This window comes from Plecotus auritus, assembly GCF_963455305.1.
Source record: "Plecotus auritus genome assembly, chromosome: 2".
Taxonomy (NCBI): domain Eukaryota; kingdom Metazoa; phylum Chordata; class Mammalia; order Chiroptera; family Vespertilionidae; genus Plecotus; species Plecotus auritus.
Genome location: NC_137771.1, coordinates 145,813,564 through 145,830,402, shown reverse-complemented (window position 1 = coordinate 145,830,402; position 16,839 = coordinate 145,813,564). Strand labels below are relative to the sequence as shown.

The 16,839-nt window shown below is 37.3% G+C and overlaps 1 protein-coding gene across 10 annotated transcripts in view; it reads right to left on the bottom strand.

The window, feature by feature from the left end:
- The window catches only part of ABI3BP (ABI family member 3 binding protein), a 265,345-nt gene that overhangs the window by 114,145 nt on the left and 134,361 nt on the right, over nucleotides 1-16,839 (bottom strand). For 8 of the 10 annotated variants that reach the window (XM_080656576.1, XM_080656578.1, XM_080656582.1 and 5 more), the window contains exons 10-12: nucleotides 14,537-14,614; nucleotides 8,828-8,899; nucleotides 8,265-8,339 (exon numbers count right to left, since the gene is read on the bottom strand). In XM_080656576.1, coding sequence (XP_080512702.1) covers nucleotides 8,265-8,339; nucleotides 8,828-8,899; nucleotides 14,537-14,614 — 225 coding nt within the window. The remainder of the gene's footprint in view (nucleotides 1-8,264; nucleotides 8,340-8,827; nucleotides 8,900-14,536; nucleotides 14,615-16,839) is intronic. The other 2 variants (XM_080656581.1, XM_080656584.1) reach the window with 1 other exon arrangement.

The following is a 16,839-nucleotide window of genomic DNA, read 5'->3' as shown; positions in this document are numbered from 1 at the left end:
TATCTTGCCACCAATGTTTACTTAGTGGACGAAATGCTCCAGCCATCTGGCATTAAGCACTATCTCTCACCTATAAATGAGACCAAAGGTTGGAGGAGAAGTCTAATGTGAGTTTAATAAGTAGTTCAATTCAAATGTTACAATGAGCAGTATTAGTTTCTTTCAGAATACAGTAATGACTTATGATCATGATAGCTAAGTTTTACTTTTCTATTTTTTAGATAAAAATATTATAGTGTGAGATAAGCCACACTACCATTTGCTCATAACTTCCTAAAACCATATTGTTAATTGTGTTTTGTTATTTGTATATTTTTACTGAAAAAAACTGATTAGATGAAAATTCCACAATAAAATGCTCTGATCTTGCTCTGGAAACATACGATGGCAACACTGACAAGGTATTTCCAATTGTCAAGAATTTATCAGTTTGTTTTATTCAAATAGCATGAATATTAATAACTGTGTGAAAGACCATCATTAGTAGGATGGAAATTGTGATTGTCATGCTCATTATGTGCTACAAGGTTATTTCCCCAAAGCCTGGTACAAAGCAGAGACTAAACAGAGTTAATGTACAGATGCCCATTACAATGAACAAGTAACAATGAGTTTGACAGTTGGGTAGCTTATGCTTTTAGTAAAGATGAATGAGAATAAATGAACAGGTCCTTTAATTATTCTATGATACACATAGATGTGCATACAAATCTCATTCTCGACTACACAATTATGTGCCATGTGCTTGTGTGGCCATACCCTACCATGGAAATAGAATAAAAAAAAACATATATGAAGAGGCAATGGGATATATGCACCCCTATGTTCATAGAAACACACTTTTTAATAGCTAAGATTTGGAAACAGCCTAAGTGCCCATCAGCAGATGAGTGGATTAGAAAACTGTGCTACATCTACACAATGGAATACTACGCTGCTATAAAAAGAAAGAATTTTTACCATTTGCAACAGCATGGATGGAACTGGAGAGAATTATGCTAAGCAAAATAAGCTAGTCAGAGAAAGATAAAATATCACATGATCTCACTCATTTGTGGAATATAATGAACAACATAAACTGATGAATAAAAATAGAACCAGAATCATAGAAATATCAAACAGACTGTCCAACCAATGAGGGAAGGTGGGGGGTGAGGGGGTAAGAGATCAACCAAAGGGCTTGTATGCATGCTTATGAGCATAACCAATGGACACAGACAGTAGTGGGGTGAGTGCATGTGCTGAGGGGTGGGGATGGCTGGGGTGAGGTCAATAGGGGGAAAAGGGGACTTATGTAATACTTTAAACAATAAAGAATTTTTTTTAAAAGAGGCAATGGGAAAATACAACAGGATTATAAAAAAACAGATGATGAGAAAAACATTTATAAACACCAAACACAGAGTTCTCATTATCATTTCAATAAAGAAATAATGCTTTTTTAATTCATAGGAAAATAAAATACCTTTCTGATTAATCCTGAAATTTGTGAAAACATGGTCTGCAAAAAAAAAAATATGCTCATGAAGTAAAGTCAAAGTCTGAGGTTATAAATCTCTAAGAGGCCACAGGAAATCTATAAACCATCTTCTACACTTGAATTCTATTTTCCTGCTCTCGAAGCATCAACACCACCACTCATTCCTACTTTTTCTCCTCTCTAGGGCTTAATCCAGTTGTGTGGGCCAGATCTTCGATAATCAACACCTGACAGGTGGGCAATAAGATCCAAATGTAGAGTTCAACCTCTTATCAGTCACCCTGAGCAAACTACCTGCGTCAAAATGTTCTATCCAGCATAGGACTCCTCAGGCACACTGACCAGTTCAACTTTCAGCTTAAGTAATTGATGGAGCTTAAGTGCATTTAGCAATTTACTACAGATCTACAAAGTACTGAAAGAATTAAACATTGAAAATAATTGGTGATAAACTCTTAAAGGTAGCTCTCTTTAATGGAGTCTAATGAAAAGATTGAGGTCTACCATCCTCAGTTCTGACTATAAAGGGAAGTCCCTAATGATAACTATTTATTGTCCAAGGGGAAATAATTTTGCCAGAAAAAGTCACTGTCTTAGTCACAGTACAATTGGAGGGGAAAATCAGTTTGTTTGGACACCGTTGGAGAAGAACAGACAGGAGAATTTTCTAAAGATGAAAATAAACTCACTGAATCACCCTGGGATTATTTAAAAAAACAATTTATTTTATTTGGGCTTTAAATCCCTCCTGGTACTAAATGATGGTCTTTTAAGAGGATAATCAAGAAATTAAGGAGCCTTAACACTGATTGCATTATCAAGCTAGAAACAGAAAGTTGATTTCCATCCGCCCCCTCAAACCATACCAGGGCTTTAGAAATCATGCACATATCCCATATGAGGGATGGTAAATGCATGGCATTTATGCTGCTTCTCTCAACTCTAATGCCCATAGAAAACACAGAAAGTTGTCTTGGCATCGATTTTACTCCCTGAGCCTAGACAGGGCCTGAGCCCAGTTCACAGAATGATACAGGCTGCCACTCCATCTGAACAGAATGGCCAAGTGATACAATTTACCAGACATGCCGTGGGCTTAATAGGACATCAGGCCATTCCCATGGGGTTGCAAGGTTCTCCTAATACCATAGCACATGTCCTTTCCATTCTCCTTAAAAAATTTTACACAGGTGAAATGAAGACCCAAGAATCATTTGATATGCTCATATGTATATAAGCTTAACAGTGTTCTTTCTTCTCTCTTCCTTCTTTTCATTAATTAAATAATTTATTGTTATTATTATTATTAAGCATCTATAGCAATTCAGGAAATTTGGGTGACGGGAAGGGGATGCGTTCAATGCAAAAGTCTGCTGTAGTAAGAAAATGGTAGCAGGGTACCCCTTATGTACTGTGAATTAGATGAAGTGATTATAAATTACTTGTCTACAACCACTTAAATAGTAAATAGTTGAGCTATTTATTAACCCAGCTCTGTCTCATCCTATAGTTCACAGATTAGAGGTCACATTCACATTGAGAATAAACATCAGGGACTGGCCAGCCTTCCTTACAGACCACTTGCTCTTTCTTAAAAAATCTAAAAGGCACCTGACTCTAATAAAAATATTTGATTTTCTCTGTTGCACTATTCAGTGAAAATTTCAAAGCAAGCTATCTGACATAGTTTCACTTTTAACATGAAGTGGTTCATTGGAGAGATTCAGAAAGAAATGAACAAGAATCTAGTTTTTGCTCCTCTACCTATTCAAAGGCAAGTCTCTCACATATCTTCTTAAGATAAAAGAAAATAACTCTCTTTGCTTCCAGGGACTTCTAAAAGATCAATATAATGGTATAAATACAACTCTTTGAATCTCTTAATAGAAAACTGCCAAGCATATACAAAATTATATTATTCCAATGAAGAAGTAATGCAACAAATACATGCATATACTTGCAGTGCACAATTCAGTAGGGTGCAGGTGTGGGTGTGGGTGGGGTTGGGGATGGAAAGTACTGAGAGCTTTTCTGGAACTCACTCTATAATAACACAGAAATCATAGTCAACTGGCCACCTTCCAATAGAAAATAGACCAATTCCATTTATCATCAGAGAGTTTGAATTCTCTGAATGATTGTCACAAGCACTAAAATATTTCTAAAATGTTGTCAACTTCTTCTAATACAAACTTTATGAACAAGTTGGCATTTTGGCATATAATTGTAGAGCAGATTTTTGTAATTTCCTTTCTATACTTTAAGAAGAGTTGGATTTGTCAAGAGACTCAAAAATGATCAATCATACTTAAATGTACTTTAGAGAAAGTTTAATACAAAATACAATTCAAATAATGGGATCACAAAATGCAGCACTAATGAAAGGTTAGGAGAAATAGGCTTGATGACTATACGTCTCAGGTTTCCTGGAATATTCCAAATTCCAAATACTTTGAACCACTCTTGTCATAAACTATTGAAATGACCCAGGGATTTGAAAATTTAGTATGCAATTTAGAATTTCCACATAGCTTTTTATATTCAAACATTATACAAAAATTCTTTGGAGATTGTGCATTCTAATGATTTAATACAGAATATGAAGTAAATGTGGAAAACAAATCTAGTAAATGTGGAAGCAAAATGAATTTTACAAATGGTATTGATAAATCATGTTTAACAGCTGATAAGGAGAAAAGCAGATGCTGGCATCCAGTGCTGGTCTGGTGCTCACAGCTAGGCTTTCTATTCTTCTGCTGAACATTAACAATTTTAAAGAATATCAACATCAAACAAGACCACTTAGTGACTAAGATGGATGGAGACAAAAAACAAGAGCACTCTCTAATTGTATGGGACACAGACAAATGAATGAGCACAAAAATGACTGTCCCTACAGTCTGGCTAATATGACTAACTGTTGCTTATTTATCAATCACAAGTTTAGCTTCACTCCACTCTTCTTGTCTTCTCATTAAGAATTATTAAAACATATATGCATAGGCCATGGTCATGAACAATACTGTGGTGAAGACAGGGGCTGGGGCTGGGAGGAGGTGGGAAAAGAGGCAGGGGAAATAGGGGATATTTGTAATAGTGTTCAACAATAAAAATAAATTATTATGCTATGTATAGTCAAATTAAAGTTATGTATAAAATAGAAAAAGGTATTTATTGAGATATTCAATCACAGAATTACTCCACTTTCTGACAGCATCCTATCCACAAAGCTTCACTTCCTTGGAGCCTCTCCAGAATCACCTAACACAGACCAAATCCTACAATAAGTCCTTTCCAACACCGTCTTACTAAATGTTCCCAGTTTCTCATGGTATGTATTTCCCATTGTTGCAGTGAGTCAGTAAACCTAATTTTGTTCAAATATGGGTGTGTTCCTGGTGGTCTTTGGGTGAAGGGAATTGATATAGTAAATATAGATGCATTATATCCCAACAGAAAAACCAAATTATGTTAATTTTGCTATAATAAGGTCATTAATACCAGTTAAAATATATGGTTTCTTCAAAGGATATAACAACTGAAAATTAGATTAATGATTTTATGGACCAGCATTCCAATACTATCTCTACCTCTTTCTCTTCTTAATTCACCAATCAATTACATTTGAAAGTCATGTGAGTAGTTGAAATATAAAATAAATAATCCTATACATTGAAACTAAACAGGTAATAGATACCCTCAGTACATGTATAAATTCACACAAAATCAATCACAAGAAACAAAAAATGCTAAAATCAATTAAAGTGTGGCATGACTATATCAACTCTTTAAATTACAAATAATGCACATGATAAATTTTAATTTAAAATTTAACATGTTAGGAAGATGCCTCGGAACTCCTACACAAGAGTTAGATGTAAGCATTTTGCACAGTAGCAAAAACAAGGGATAAGAATCACACACTTTGAGAAACCAATCTTATATTGATTTGAGTTCTCTTGTCTACAGTTAACCACATTTGATGACTCTCATCTATATCATGTGAAATGTTACAGACTTCAGTGATAGATAGTGCTTCTCAAACTTTAATGTGCAAGACCACCTAGAGATCTTAATAGCAGATCTTGACTCAGCAGAGCCCCAGATTCTGCCTTTCAGCTAACTTCCAGTGATGCCAATGCTGCTGGTCCAAGGACCGCACTAAGTAGCGTGGATGTACAAATTAAATGTTATAAGGGCAGGCTAGGAGTTCCTGGGGCTACTGGTCATGTCTGCAATAATTACCAACTATGCTGTTACAGCCCAGGACAAGCCCCAACACTTCATCAAGAGAAGGTTGGCGGTCAACAGTTGGAAGTTCTCTGGCGGCCTAAAATTGCCCTGGCAATAGTGAGGCAGCTGAATAATAAAACTGCATAGCCACTAGTTATATTCCAAAAGGGCAAAACCAGAATATTTCTTTTCTGAAATTAAAGGCAAAAAGAACTGCTTTTAATGGGATTTGTAATCACACCGATATTTGTCTCCTTTGAACTCTACAACCTTCACTTCCCAACATATTTTCTCCACTCCCGATACTTGGTTCAATTCAGGCTTTATATATAATCCATGCCCTACGCATTAAAACTCCGTATGGTTCCCTTGAGGTTTTGATCAGTTTGCTCTTGAATAATCAAAGACACCAAAAAACTTGAGGCTGCTCAAGGGAGACCTTGGGGGACCCTGTGTCTCCCATGCTATAGCACAGAAGCTAAGAGATGAAATGGACTTAAGAGTTCATCTAGTACAGTGAGCCCCCAAAGTGTTTGGTTTGGGAGATGTGATGCTCATGAAGTATGTGGGAGTGAGGCCAGGCCTGCCTTAGTGTACAGGTAGACCATCACAGATGCCCTTAGACTAATTGTTGTTCCATAGTCACAGTGTGATAGCTAATGGAACACAGTATGAAACTCTACTCAGGACCTGGACTCAGGTAACCTGGAATGCTAAACGTACTTTTACACCCACAGTAAGTAATTGCAGTAAAGTTTCTGCATCAATGACTAGAATAACTATGGCTTAGAAAGACCCAATTTGAGGCTTCTCTGGATTGACTGACAATTTTAGCCAACTTTCAAGTGTTTTCCCACTTGAGAAAATTAGTGGATATTATAATAATAGACACACTTACTTTATTTGATATTTTTTGCTGAGATCTGAGACCACTACAGATATCAGAGAAAAGATAATTTGACCAGGATCTATGTATCTGAAGGCTCATTCTCATCCTTTCCCAAACCAGTCCTCTGTTGGACTCTTTACTGGAGAATTCCACAAAATGTTGGTTATATAACTTTATTACTTGAACTTCTAACTACATTATATACTATATGTGCTCCAAAAACCACAACTAGGAGATATACAAAAATTAAAATACAAACAAGTAAAATAAAAATCATGGAGGTAATCACACTAAGTGGTTTCTGAGGTTTTATAATTATCATATGCTGAATATCCATCCTCCTTAGTTGACTGTTAGATATTTCAAAAAAAGATACATGGGAGAAAACTCTTTAATTGAGAAAAATCTATTTTCAAAAAAGTAGAGCTATCTCCCTTAATCAGTTTTAGTGGTGGAACACAAGAATTCTCAGAAGAAAAAAAGTCAATTGCCACAATTTATAAAAGAGCAAACTAAGACCCAGAAATGTAGAGTAAAATATCTAAAGTATATAGTTAGCAGGAAAGCCAGAATTGGAAAAAAGTCCATTATTAATTCCAAGATTCCCTCTATATCACAGTATGATTATAAATTTTAGGGTTCGGTAATAATATCTTGTACATAGTAGGCTCTCAAATGTTCATTGGTGGCAAAGATAAGGTATGGCATGAGGGGCAATGAGAGTCACCTGCCCAACCCCCACTTAGCTAGACTGGCTGATTTCCACCTGCAAGCTCAGTTGCTCCTTGCTGAGCAAATCAAAGCTGACTTGAGGATACGCAGGGGCTGGAAAGCCTTTTTAAAGTTGGACTCTGGATGCAATGTCCTATCACTGGCCCCTGGGCCCCAAGTCATACAGCTCACTCCCAGGCACCTAGTACCATGTTTGGCACATAAAAGGTGCTCAATAAATAGCAATAATTGTCACTAAAAAAAGTTCATTGCTGGAAAAGAAACAAATATCTACCTGCAAGGGAAACATTAAATTCACACTGTTAAATCAGACCCAGGATGATGCTTCTTATTTTTGATACTGCCTCATGGCACTAAAGAGATCTCTAGAAATTCAATGAGCCAATGCATAGTTCATCTTCTAGCCAAAGATCTAAATAGATGTCCAGGTGTTAAAATACAGATCTTTAAAACAAATGCAAAAACATTTTGCTTTTGTACTGAGAAAAAAAAGATTTATTTAAGTATAAGAATGAATTATAGCTTTACCATTTACTACAAAGTATACTGATAATCAATTAAGGAACATATAAAGATAAAAATGAGAAACTCAATACAGGCAGTCCTTGGGTTACATCAGAGAACGTGATTTTCGCTGTAAGTCAGAATGCACCTACACAAGCACCTACATCACTCACATGGAGCACATACACAGTAGTGACACAGTAAAACAAATTTCAAAGAAAGATAACAATTCCTGATGTTTACTTGTGGTAAATAAATAACAAAAAACATAAAGCACATGTGTACATACATTGAAATGACGGAACTTTTTTTTAAATAAATGGGAGATGGCAACATAACCACAAAACGACGTACGTCGAGTCCAATGTAACCCTAGGACTGCCTGTACTGTTGTTTCAGTCTATTTTTTAAAAAGAATGCAATTACCAGTTTGAGGTGGTAAAACTTTGGAATCTTCAGATGTTTTAGTTATAGGTGCAATCCATGGCTTTTCACTTGAAGCTACAGTAGTAAAAAGAAAGGGAATTTGCTTAAGTTTTTTTGAGGAGGACAAAGAAACAGAAACAGGTTGCTGGTATGGTTGACTATGAGAATCCTGCAATGAAAAGCACATACTCATTCTATCAAAAGCCATCGTCTATCAAGAAGAAATTACTATGTTCCCATCCTGAGAGCATGTGATTGGTTAGTGACTAGAGAGAGACCAAAGGTTGGTGTCGTACTCTCAATGTTTTTGAGAACAAAAAACTAACTTCATGAACTATGTGGAATTAATATAGTGATGATTTATACTAAATTTTTAAAAAATCCAATCAAACATGTTTTTTGTTTGTTTGTGTTGCGTTACCAAATCAACCACTTGTCTGGTTAAGTTAATGGAATTCATCAGTTCACTGAGGTTTGCAGAGATAGGACCCAGTGAATGTAGCCTCCAGAATTAAGCACTCATCACCCACATCTTAACACCAGGTTTTAGGTATTGTTATTACCCAAGGCGCCCCCAGGTTTCTCAAAAGGGAAGGGTGTTTTTGCCTGAGGAAATTCTGGAAGTCTTTTCGGAGCTGTAAAGAAACACATAAGAAATGATATGACTTGAGGTGCAAGTAACAGAGAAAAGATTTTACTAAAGCAATAAACAAACACAGAAAGGCAAATTATTCACATTAAGTAAGGGACTGTTAGTAGTATTTTTTAATCCTGTGTTTCAACATTGGATGATATAATCAGCTCCCTTTTCTAGTTTTTATAACCAGACACTATACTTGAGGAATTTGAGCTCTTCTTTTAATTTTGATTAAATTTGTTTTCTAATTTATTCAGCTATGTGTATGTGTGCTCATTTAGACTCACATCAAGTACCAAACATGTCTGAACTAGCAAATGTCCATCTACTAGCATTTAAAAATAGAATTGTAGTGACCACATGGCTCTATAATTAAGCTCACTTTCACCAATAACTTTTTTTATACTGCATTCATAAAGAAATTAGAATTCTAAACAGCTGAAGGATTTGTTATAGAGAGAGACTCTTTAGGACCCTAAAGTATAAAGATCTTATAACATTTAAAAATGTGGAAGGAGAGAAACCAAAATGGTGGCACAGGTAAACACCTAAACTGCTGCCTCACACAACAATTTCAAAACTACAACTAAAAGACAAAACGGACATCATCCAGAACCACAGGAAGGCGGGCTGAGTGGAAATTCTACAACTGGAAGGAAAGAGAAAAGCACACTGAGACTCAGAGGAGCTGCAGGAGGCAGAGGTACTGAGACGCGCACGGAGAGGACTGGCAACTGAGTATGTGGCTGGCTTTCTCAAGCGTGAGGCAGACGAAAGCTCCCAACCGCACTGAACTCCAGTTCTGGGCAAGACTCTGGGGACCCAGACTCATACGGGGTGAAACTGGACTGTCAGGATGGAGAAAAGCACACTGAGACTCAGAGGAACTGTGGAAGGCAGAGGTACCGAGGCGTGCGCTCGCAGAGAGGGCAGGCAACTGAGTACGTGGCTGGCTTTCTCAAGTGGGAGGGAGACAAAAGCTCCCAACTGCACTGAACTCCAGTTCCGGGCGAGACTCTGGGGACCCAAACTCATTAGGGGAGAAACTGGACTGTCTGGCAGTGGGCAGAACTCAAGGGCAGCTTCCTCTCAGAGGTGCTTGCAGCAATTACCACGGGACACTGAGACACAGGGGCCTCTTAGGGCAGGGCTGACAGGAAACTAATGCTGTCTGCTCTGCCCTGAGACTCTGCCCCATCCAAGCTGAGCACAGAGGCTTTTGCAAGTCTTGTCTCATAAGGGTGTCTCCAGCACAGAAGTTCTCCCAGTGAAGACACAGCTAATACTCACAGCCAATTGGCCTGGAGGTCAATTCCTCCCAGTGATACCAACAACAATCAAGGCTTAACTACAATAAGACTGTGCACACAGCCCACAAAGGGGTGCACCAAGAGTGTCCACCTCAGGTAACTGGGGAGGCTGAGCCACTGGGCCCTATAGGACACCTAGCATGCAAAGCCACTCTATCAACTCAGGGAAGCAGCCAAAATGCGGAGACAAACAGATCAGAAATGAAAGAAATGGAGGAAAACAAACGACTGGATATAGAGTTCAAAACCATGGTTATAAGGTTTTTCAAGAATTTTCTAGAAAAGGCCAATAAATTTAGTGAGACCCTTGAGAATATGAAAAGGACAAACTAGAAATTAAGCATACAGTGACTGAAATAAAAAATATTATACAGAGATCTAACAGCAGACTAGAGGATCGCAAGAATCAAGTCAAAGATTTGAAACATGAAGAAGCAAAAAACACTCAACCAGAAAAGAAAAAAGAATCCAAAAATATGAAGATAGTGTAAGGAGCCTCTGGGACAACTTCAAGCGTACCAACATCCGACTTATGGGGGTGCCAGAAGAAGAGAAAGAGCAAGATACTGAAAACCCATTTGAAGAAATAATGACCAAAAACTTCCCCTACCTGGTGAAAGAAATAGACTTACAAGTCCAGGAAGCGCAGATAACCCCAAACAAAAGGAATCCAAAGAGGACCACACCAAGACACATCATAATTAAAATGCCAAGAGCAAAAGACAAAGAGAGAATCTTGAAAGCAGCAAGAGAAAAACAGTTAGTTACCTACAAGGAAGCACCCATACGACTGTCAGCTGATTTCTCAACAGAAACTATGCAGGCCAGATGGGAGTGGCAAGAAATATTCAAAGTGATGAATAGTAAGAACCTACAACCAAGATTACTCTACCCAGCAAAGCTATCATTCAGAATTGAAGGGCAGATAAAGAGCTTCACAGATAAGAAGAAGCTAAAGGGATTCATCACCACCAAACCAGTATTATATGAAAGGCTGAAAGGTATTCTTAAAGAAGAGGAAGAAGAAAAAGGTAAAGATAAAAATTATGAACAACAAATACATATCTATCAACAAGTGAATCTAAAAATCAAGTGAATAAAAAAATCTGATGAACAGAATAAACTGGTGAATATAGTAGAATCAGGGGCATAGAAAGGGAGTGGACTGACAATTCTTGGGGGGAAAGGGTATGGGGGGTGCAGGAAGCGACTGGACAAAGGTCGTACACCTATGGATGAGGACAGTGGGGGGGGTGGGCGGTAAGGACAGAGGGTGGGGTGGGAACTGGGTGGAGGGGAGCTATGGGGGAAAAAAGAGGAACAATTGTAATAATCTGAACAATAAAGATTTATTAAATTTAAAAAATAAAATAAAAACGTGGTGTTGGGGAGCTTATTGTTTTATAAGCTAAGTGTTTCTTCTTTCCTGTGAGGAGGCAAATTTAAATAAATTAGCCTAGGACGGCTTTCAAGCATGCATAAAATTTGCAAGGTAATAATAAGCTGTAGTATTTAAAAATTTTTACCTAGAGTGCTCAGTGGTAACTCAAACCTAGGTATTAGAATAGTTTGCGATCTTTCCGGGGTCTTTTCGCTGAGAACTAAAATAAAGAAGAATTCGGTTAGCAAATGTGTGACCTGGGATTCGACACTGTGGCTTAACCGTGATCATGTGATGCGTGCTCACACAGAGTGTGAACCAGCAGCTGATGCCTTTCAAGGACATAGCTGGCTTTCCCTGGAAAAGGTGGACATGGCTGTTCAAAGTTGAAGGTACACTTTCAAAGGGCCGTGGTGTGGCACGGATGAGCAACATCACAAGTACAGAACAAAACACATGCCGCTCCTTTTCTTCAGCAGAGAACCAAGCAAGGAAGAGCCTCTTGGGCCAAGAAGCAGCTAATGGGTGTGACATGAAATTCTTATTAGAAAGCATGACACTTTTTGGGATTCTCCTCGTTTTTAGTACACACAAGACTTGGAAAAGCCATTGAAAACAGAAAGCACAGACACAGTCAAGACTTCCAGGTTTCCCCCACCTCTCCAAGCCACCTGGGATAAAAGGCTGCAATCTGTTTTTCTGTACATCCTACGAGACTGGGGAAAAGGGTGTGCAGCTAGCAGCTAGCATCCAGCACTCCCTCGGACATCATTCACCAGGATCGAGGCATGTGATTAACTCTAATGAAATTGGTCCAAGAAATAGGAAGATTAACTACTGCCAGTAGGGAGGTGAGAGATGAGGGGAAAGGTAAGGTATTGGGTTATTTTCCTTTCTATGAGCGCTGGGAGGGTTTTGTTTGTTTTAGAAAAAAACTTCTTAGAATTACCCAGTGTTGTTTCTGAAATATCTAATGCACTAGACACAGTGGATTTAGTGGTTCCTGGAACTGAGTCAGGAGTCACTGGAAAGTAAAAAAGGCAACTTTACAAATTAATATAAAATTATGAAGCAACCGAAGACCCTAAGACATCGGGGCCCTTTGGAATTAACTGACGCACAGCTCATTACTTTTCAAGTTACTTATGTTAAGGACTCCATGGCTTGCTTGTGCCACAGCCTGACCTGACATTGCTCCCAACATTTCCTTTCCAGGTTTGGTCCACTTTCCATGTGTTACAAAAAGCACTCTGAACTGACCTCCATGAAAGCACTTATCAGATTAATCATAACTTTTTATTTATCTGCCTTTTTATTTCTCTTCACCTTCAAGGCTTAGCACAATGTCCAGGGTATAGTAAGCAAGCACATAATAAATGTTTATTAAATGAATTAATAAATGGGCAAATAAAACAATGACCCAGGGCAAAAAAGGTTTATTGAGAACTATTACATTCTATGATTTCTCTCTTTCAAACTGCAGTCAACATGCGAAGGTTTGAACTGGGTTGAAATGATGATAAGGATGCAAATGCTCAGCCACAAGGGTGCTCTAATTGCTAGTTCAAAAGCAAAGACGACCTCAGCTAAATAGTGTTCAAGAAATAAGAACCAGGATCACTGAGATCTGGAGTGAATTGGAAGCTAGACAATTCTAGAATTTTTGCAGGGTTAAGGACTTGTGGTAACACAATAACACTCAATAATAAGTTATGGTGTTTAACTAAGTGTTTCTGAAGTGGAAAATTGTGAGGAAGATTTGGAAGAGAACTAAGAAATCTATAGATTCTTCCATGAGATAATGTGCCAAGAGAAGAAAGTATAATTGGGCAGAATCTTTGGGGCAGAAAAGAAGTTGGAGTCATCCACTGGATCATGCCTATGTTTTTATTGGTATTGAACAATTATATTGAAATCAGAAAACTACCGAGGAATTTCATTCAGATAGATTATTTCAGCTTCCTGAATAGCGTTGACCTTTGCCCCACCTGCCATGAAGGTGAGGGATGGAAGGTCCATCTCTGTCCTTTAGGCAGAGCCACATACTTCTTGCTTTGTCAGAATATCCCTATTTGAATTGGTTTCTTGAAATCACATTATTTTATTTTCCCACCAATATTTAACTCCTCTGGATCAGTTATGAGTCTAAGAGTTTAGTATAAGGTAAATACCACTAATATTTGAACTTATAGCAATTTTATGGATTAAAGTTTTTACTTTAGATTGGAGTTACTTTGCTAAATGTGGATTTGGGGAAATTCTTGCCAGATGTTTGCTTCACTGTGTTCTAGATGAGGTGGTATTGCTCTGGCAAAACTCTGTAGTTCAGAGAATAATGTGTTCCCGGTGGGCTTGACTTGGACAGTTCATTCATAGAAGAAATGCTGAATGTTTGTTAGTAACGGCTGATAAACTGTGGGGAAAATGCATTCCACATTTATTCTTTAAAGAATTTTTACTGAACTATTACATATTATCTCTACTGGGATTTTTAATCTTCCAAAGACATTGCTGCTAAATGATATAGCTCTCAAGCTATGGATTTGTGAAGGTTAATGATGGCATTTTGCTCAAATGACCACTTGTGAAAGTGGAGAAATGAAAAATGGTCTCATATCTTCACATAAAAGGAAAACACCAAAACCAGGCATTACGTGTTAGTATAAGATTATTTCACAATGTTGAGGTAATAGCTTTCACTTAGAGTGAAAAATACAGTTTCCATATTACATGTTAGTTATATGATTCAGTAGTTCATTTTGCAGCTGTTGTTTTTCCAGACATTAGATTAAGGACCTAGAATCACATCACCTATCATTTTGTGCTATCGATCGAAATGAATTTCCTACTGGCTCTTCACTGGAAAAAAAGTACAGGCTTGTCAATCTTTTACTATTAGAAAAATATTACTTATTGTAAGTGAACAATATGGGGATCTCATTACCTGTTATGGGCTGTGCTGGGATTTTTTCTACCTTTGGTGTTTTAGATTCAGCTGGTAATGCCAAGGTTTCATTCTTAGCTAAAAAAAAAAAAAAGTTAGAGAACAAACAGTTTATCTCACTTCCCTATAACACAGTGTCCAAATACAATTCGTTCAAAACATAATCAAGCAACAGACTATTTCCAGAAATCTACTCTGCTTTTATCTCTTCCCACCAGGTAGTCAACAAATTTACTGTGCATTTCTACCAGGGATTAGCATGAATAGATGACAGTGTTCAGAATCCCTTCTTTTAACCCTCAGTAATTAAGATCTAAGTTGGCATTGGAATGAAGGAATAAATCACAATCCAACACTTGGATAACTCTCAAGTCATTCTTATTCATAGAGTTTCTGGAAGGCATATGTTGCATTGCAAATACTCACTGGAATTTTATATTGAAGTACTCCTAATTTTTAAAAAAATCAATGAATAGAAAATTTCCATTATTATGCATGGTAAAACATGCAATAGGTTCAGACACTGAAATTTTAAAAAAGCATAAGTAACACACTTGGGAAACTAAATTATTTGAAAATACTTGTGGCAAAAAAATATCAATAGTAATTTATTTGAGCCATATGTTAACAAACACCTATTGTTTTGGTCACAGAGGGGATTCATTGTAAAGATTAAAATATATTTTTTTCCCTCTTCAGACAACTGTTCAGGAAACTTCCTTCTAAAATGTAGGTATTCTTTTTCAAAGAAAGTACATTTCTATACCAGAGATTCCCAATGATTAAGATATTTCTCATTTTAAAAATGCACCAAGGATTAACTTGAGTCAGCTCTTTCACACACAAAATCAATAACCTACTTATAATATTTTGAAACAGTCTCGTGGCATAAAAAAATTAATTAATCTTTGAGATACCCTGATCCTGTCACTTTGAACTTATTATAGCTAGATGGGATTTTGTAGAGTCCAAAGGCTGTACAGGAACTTCTTGGGTTTCTCAACCTTGGCACTATTGACATTTGGGGTTGGATAATTTTTTGGTGTGAGGCCTTTCCTATGTTGCAGGATGTTGAGTAGCACCTCTGGTTTTTACCACTGGATTCCACTAGCATGTACATAGTTGTGGCAACCAAAAATGTCTCCAGACGTTGCCTAATTTCCCCTGGAGGACAAAACTGTTCTCTGTTGGGAACTATTGATCTAACCTGTTCTCTCAAAGTTCTTTGAGGATGCAAATTTTGTAACCTCCTTTTGTAGTTCACATCCCTGCTGTAAAGACCATTTTCTTCTTTTCAGCTGACATGGGCATGAAATATTTATTTACTGATGATGGACAAAGGCAGTTATAAAGTCATCCCTTTCACAATGTTAATAGAAGCCAATCAATTTTTAATCTGTATTATAGAAGCATTCAATAGATTTCTACATAGAGCTAATTATTTTCAGGAGTGACTTAAAATGCTAGAAATAGGTGTCATGAGTGCTATATACTTGCCCTATCACAGTGGTTGGCAAACTCATTAGTCAACAGAGCCAAATACCAATAGTACAATGATTGAAATTTCTTTTGAGAGCCAAAATTTTTAAACTTCTTCTAACGCCACTTCTTCAAAATAGACTCACCCAGGCCGTGGTATTTTGTGAAAGAGCCACACCCAAGGGGCCAAAGAGCCGCATGTGGCTCAAGAGCCGCGGTTTGCCGACCACTGCCCTATCATATCTAATAGCCATGTGTGTGCTTTGGATTCATGAGCACATGAAGTTGTACAGCATGCTTGCACAGCAGAAATGTTTGATTCCATTGCTCAAATTAATTTAGCAGGGCATAAAGAGAGAGGACTCTATTTCTAGAATAACTAAAAATGGCAATCCAGTATAATTTTACAAAAAAAATCCTATTTTTAAAACTTCTAAATTTGATCAACCCTTTTTCCTGCCCTTCTTTGTAGTCACAGTTTTTATTTAGAAGCACTGTGATTGTTCGCACAAGAAAAACCATTTGGGTTACAAATTTTTATGAGCAAGTTCTGGTTCTGTTCTTTTCAGGATGTGCCATAGGAAGGTGTTTGCTTTTATTTTTCAAATGTAAGATTAGAAGGTTTCTCTTTAAGGGTCTTTTCTTTTTCAGTGTCCTCTGATCCTTTAGGATATGTTTGCTAATCCTCTCCTCCCTGTGTAACATCCTGTGTTCTTGGTGGTTGCCAGGGTGACTAGGACTATTTATTACTTACTTGCTTACTTAACTAATGTATTTTAACATCCATAGACTTTCATGAATGCTCTAAATTGTTTTGCTTTAGC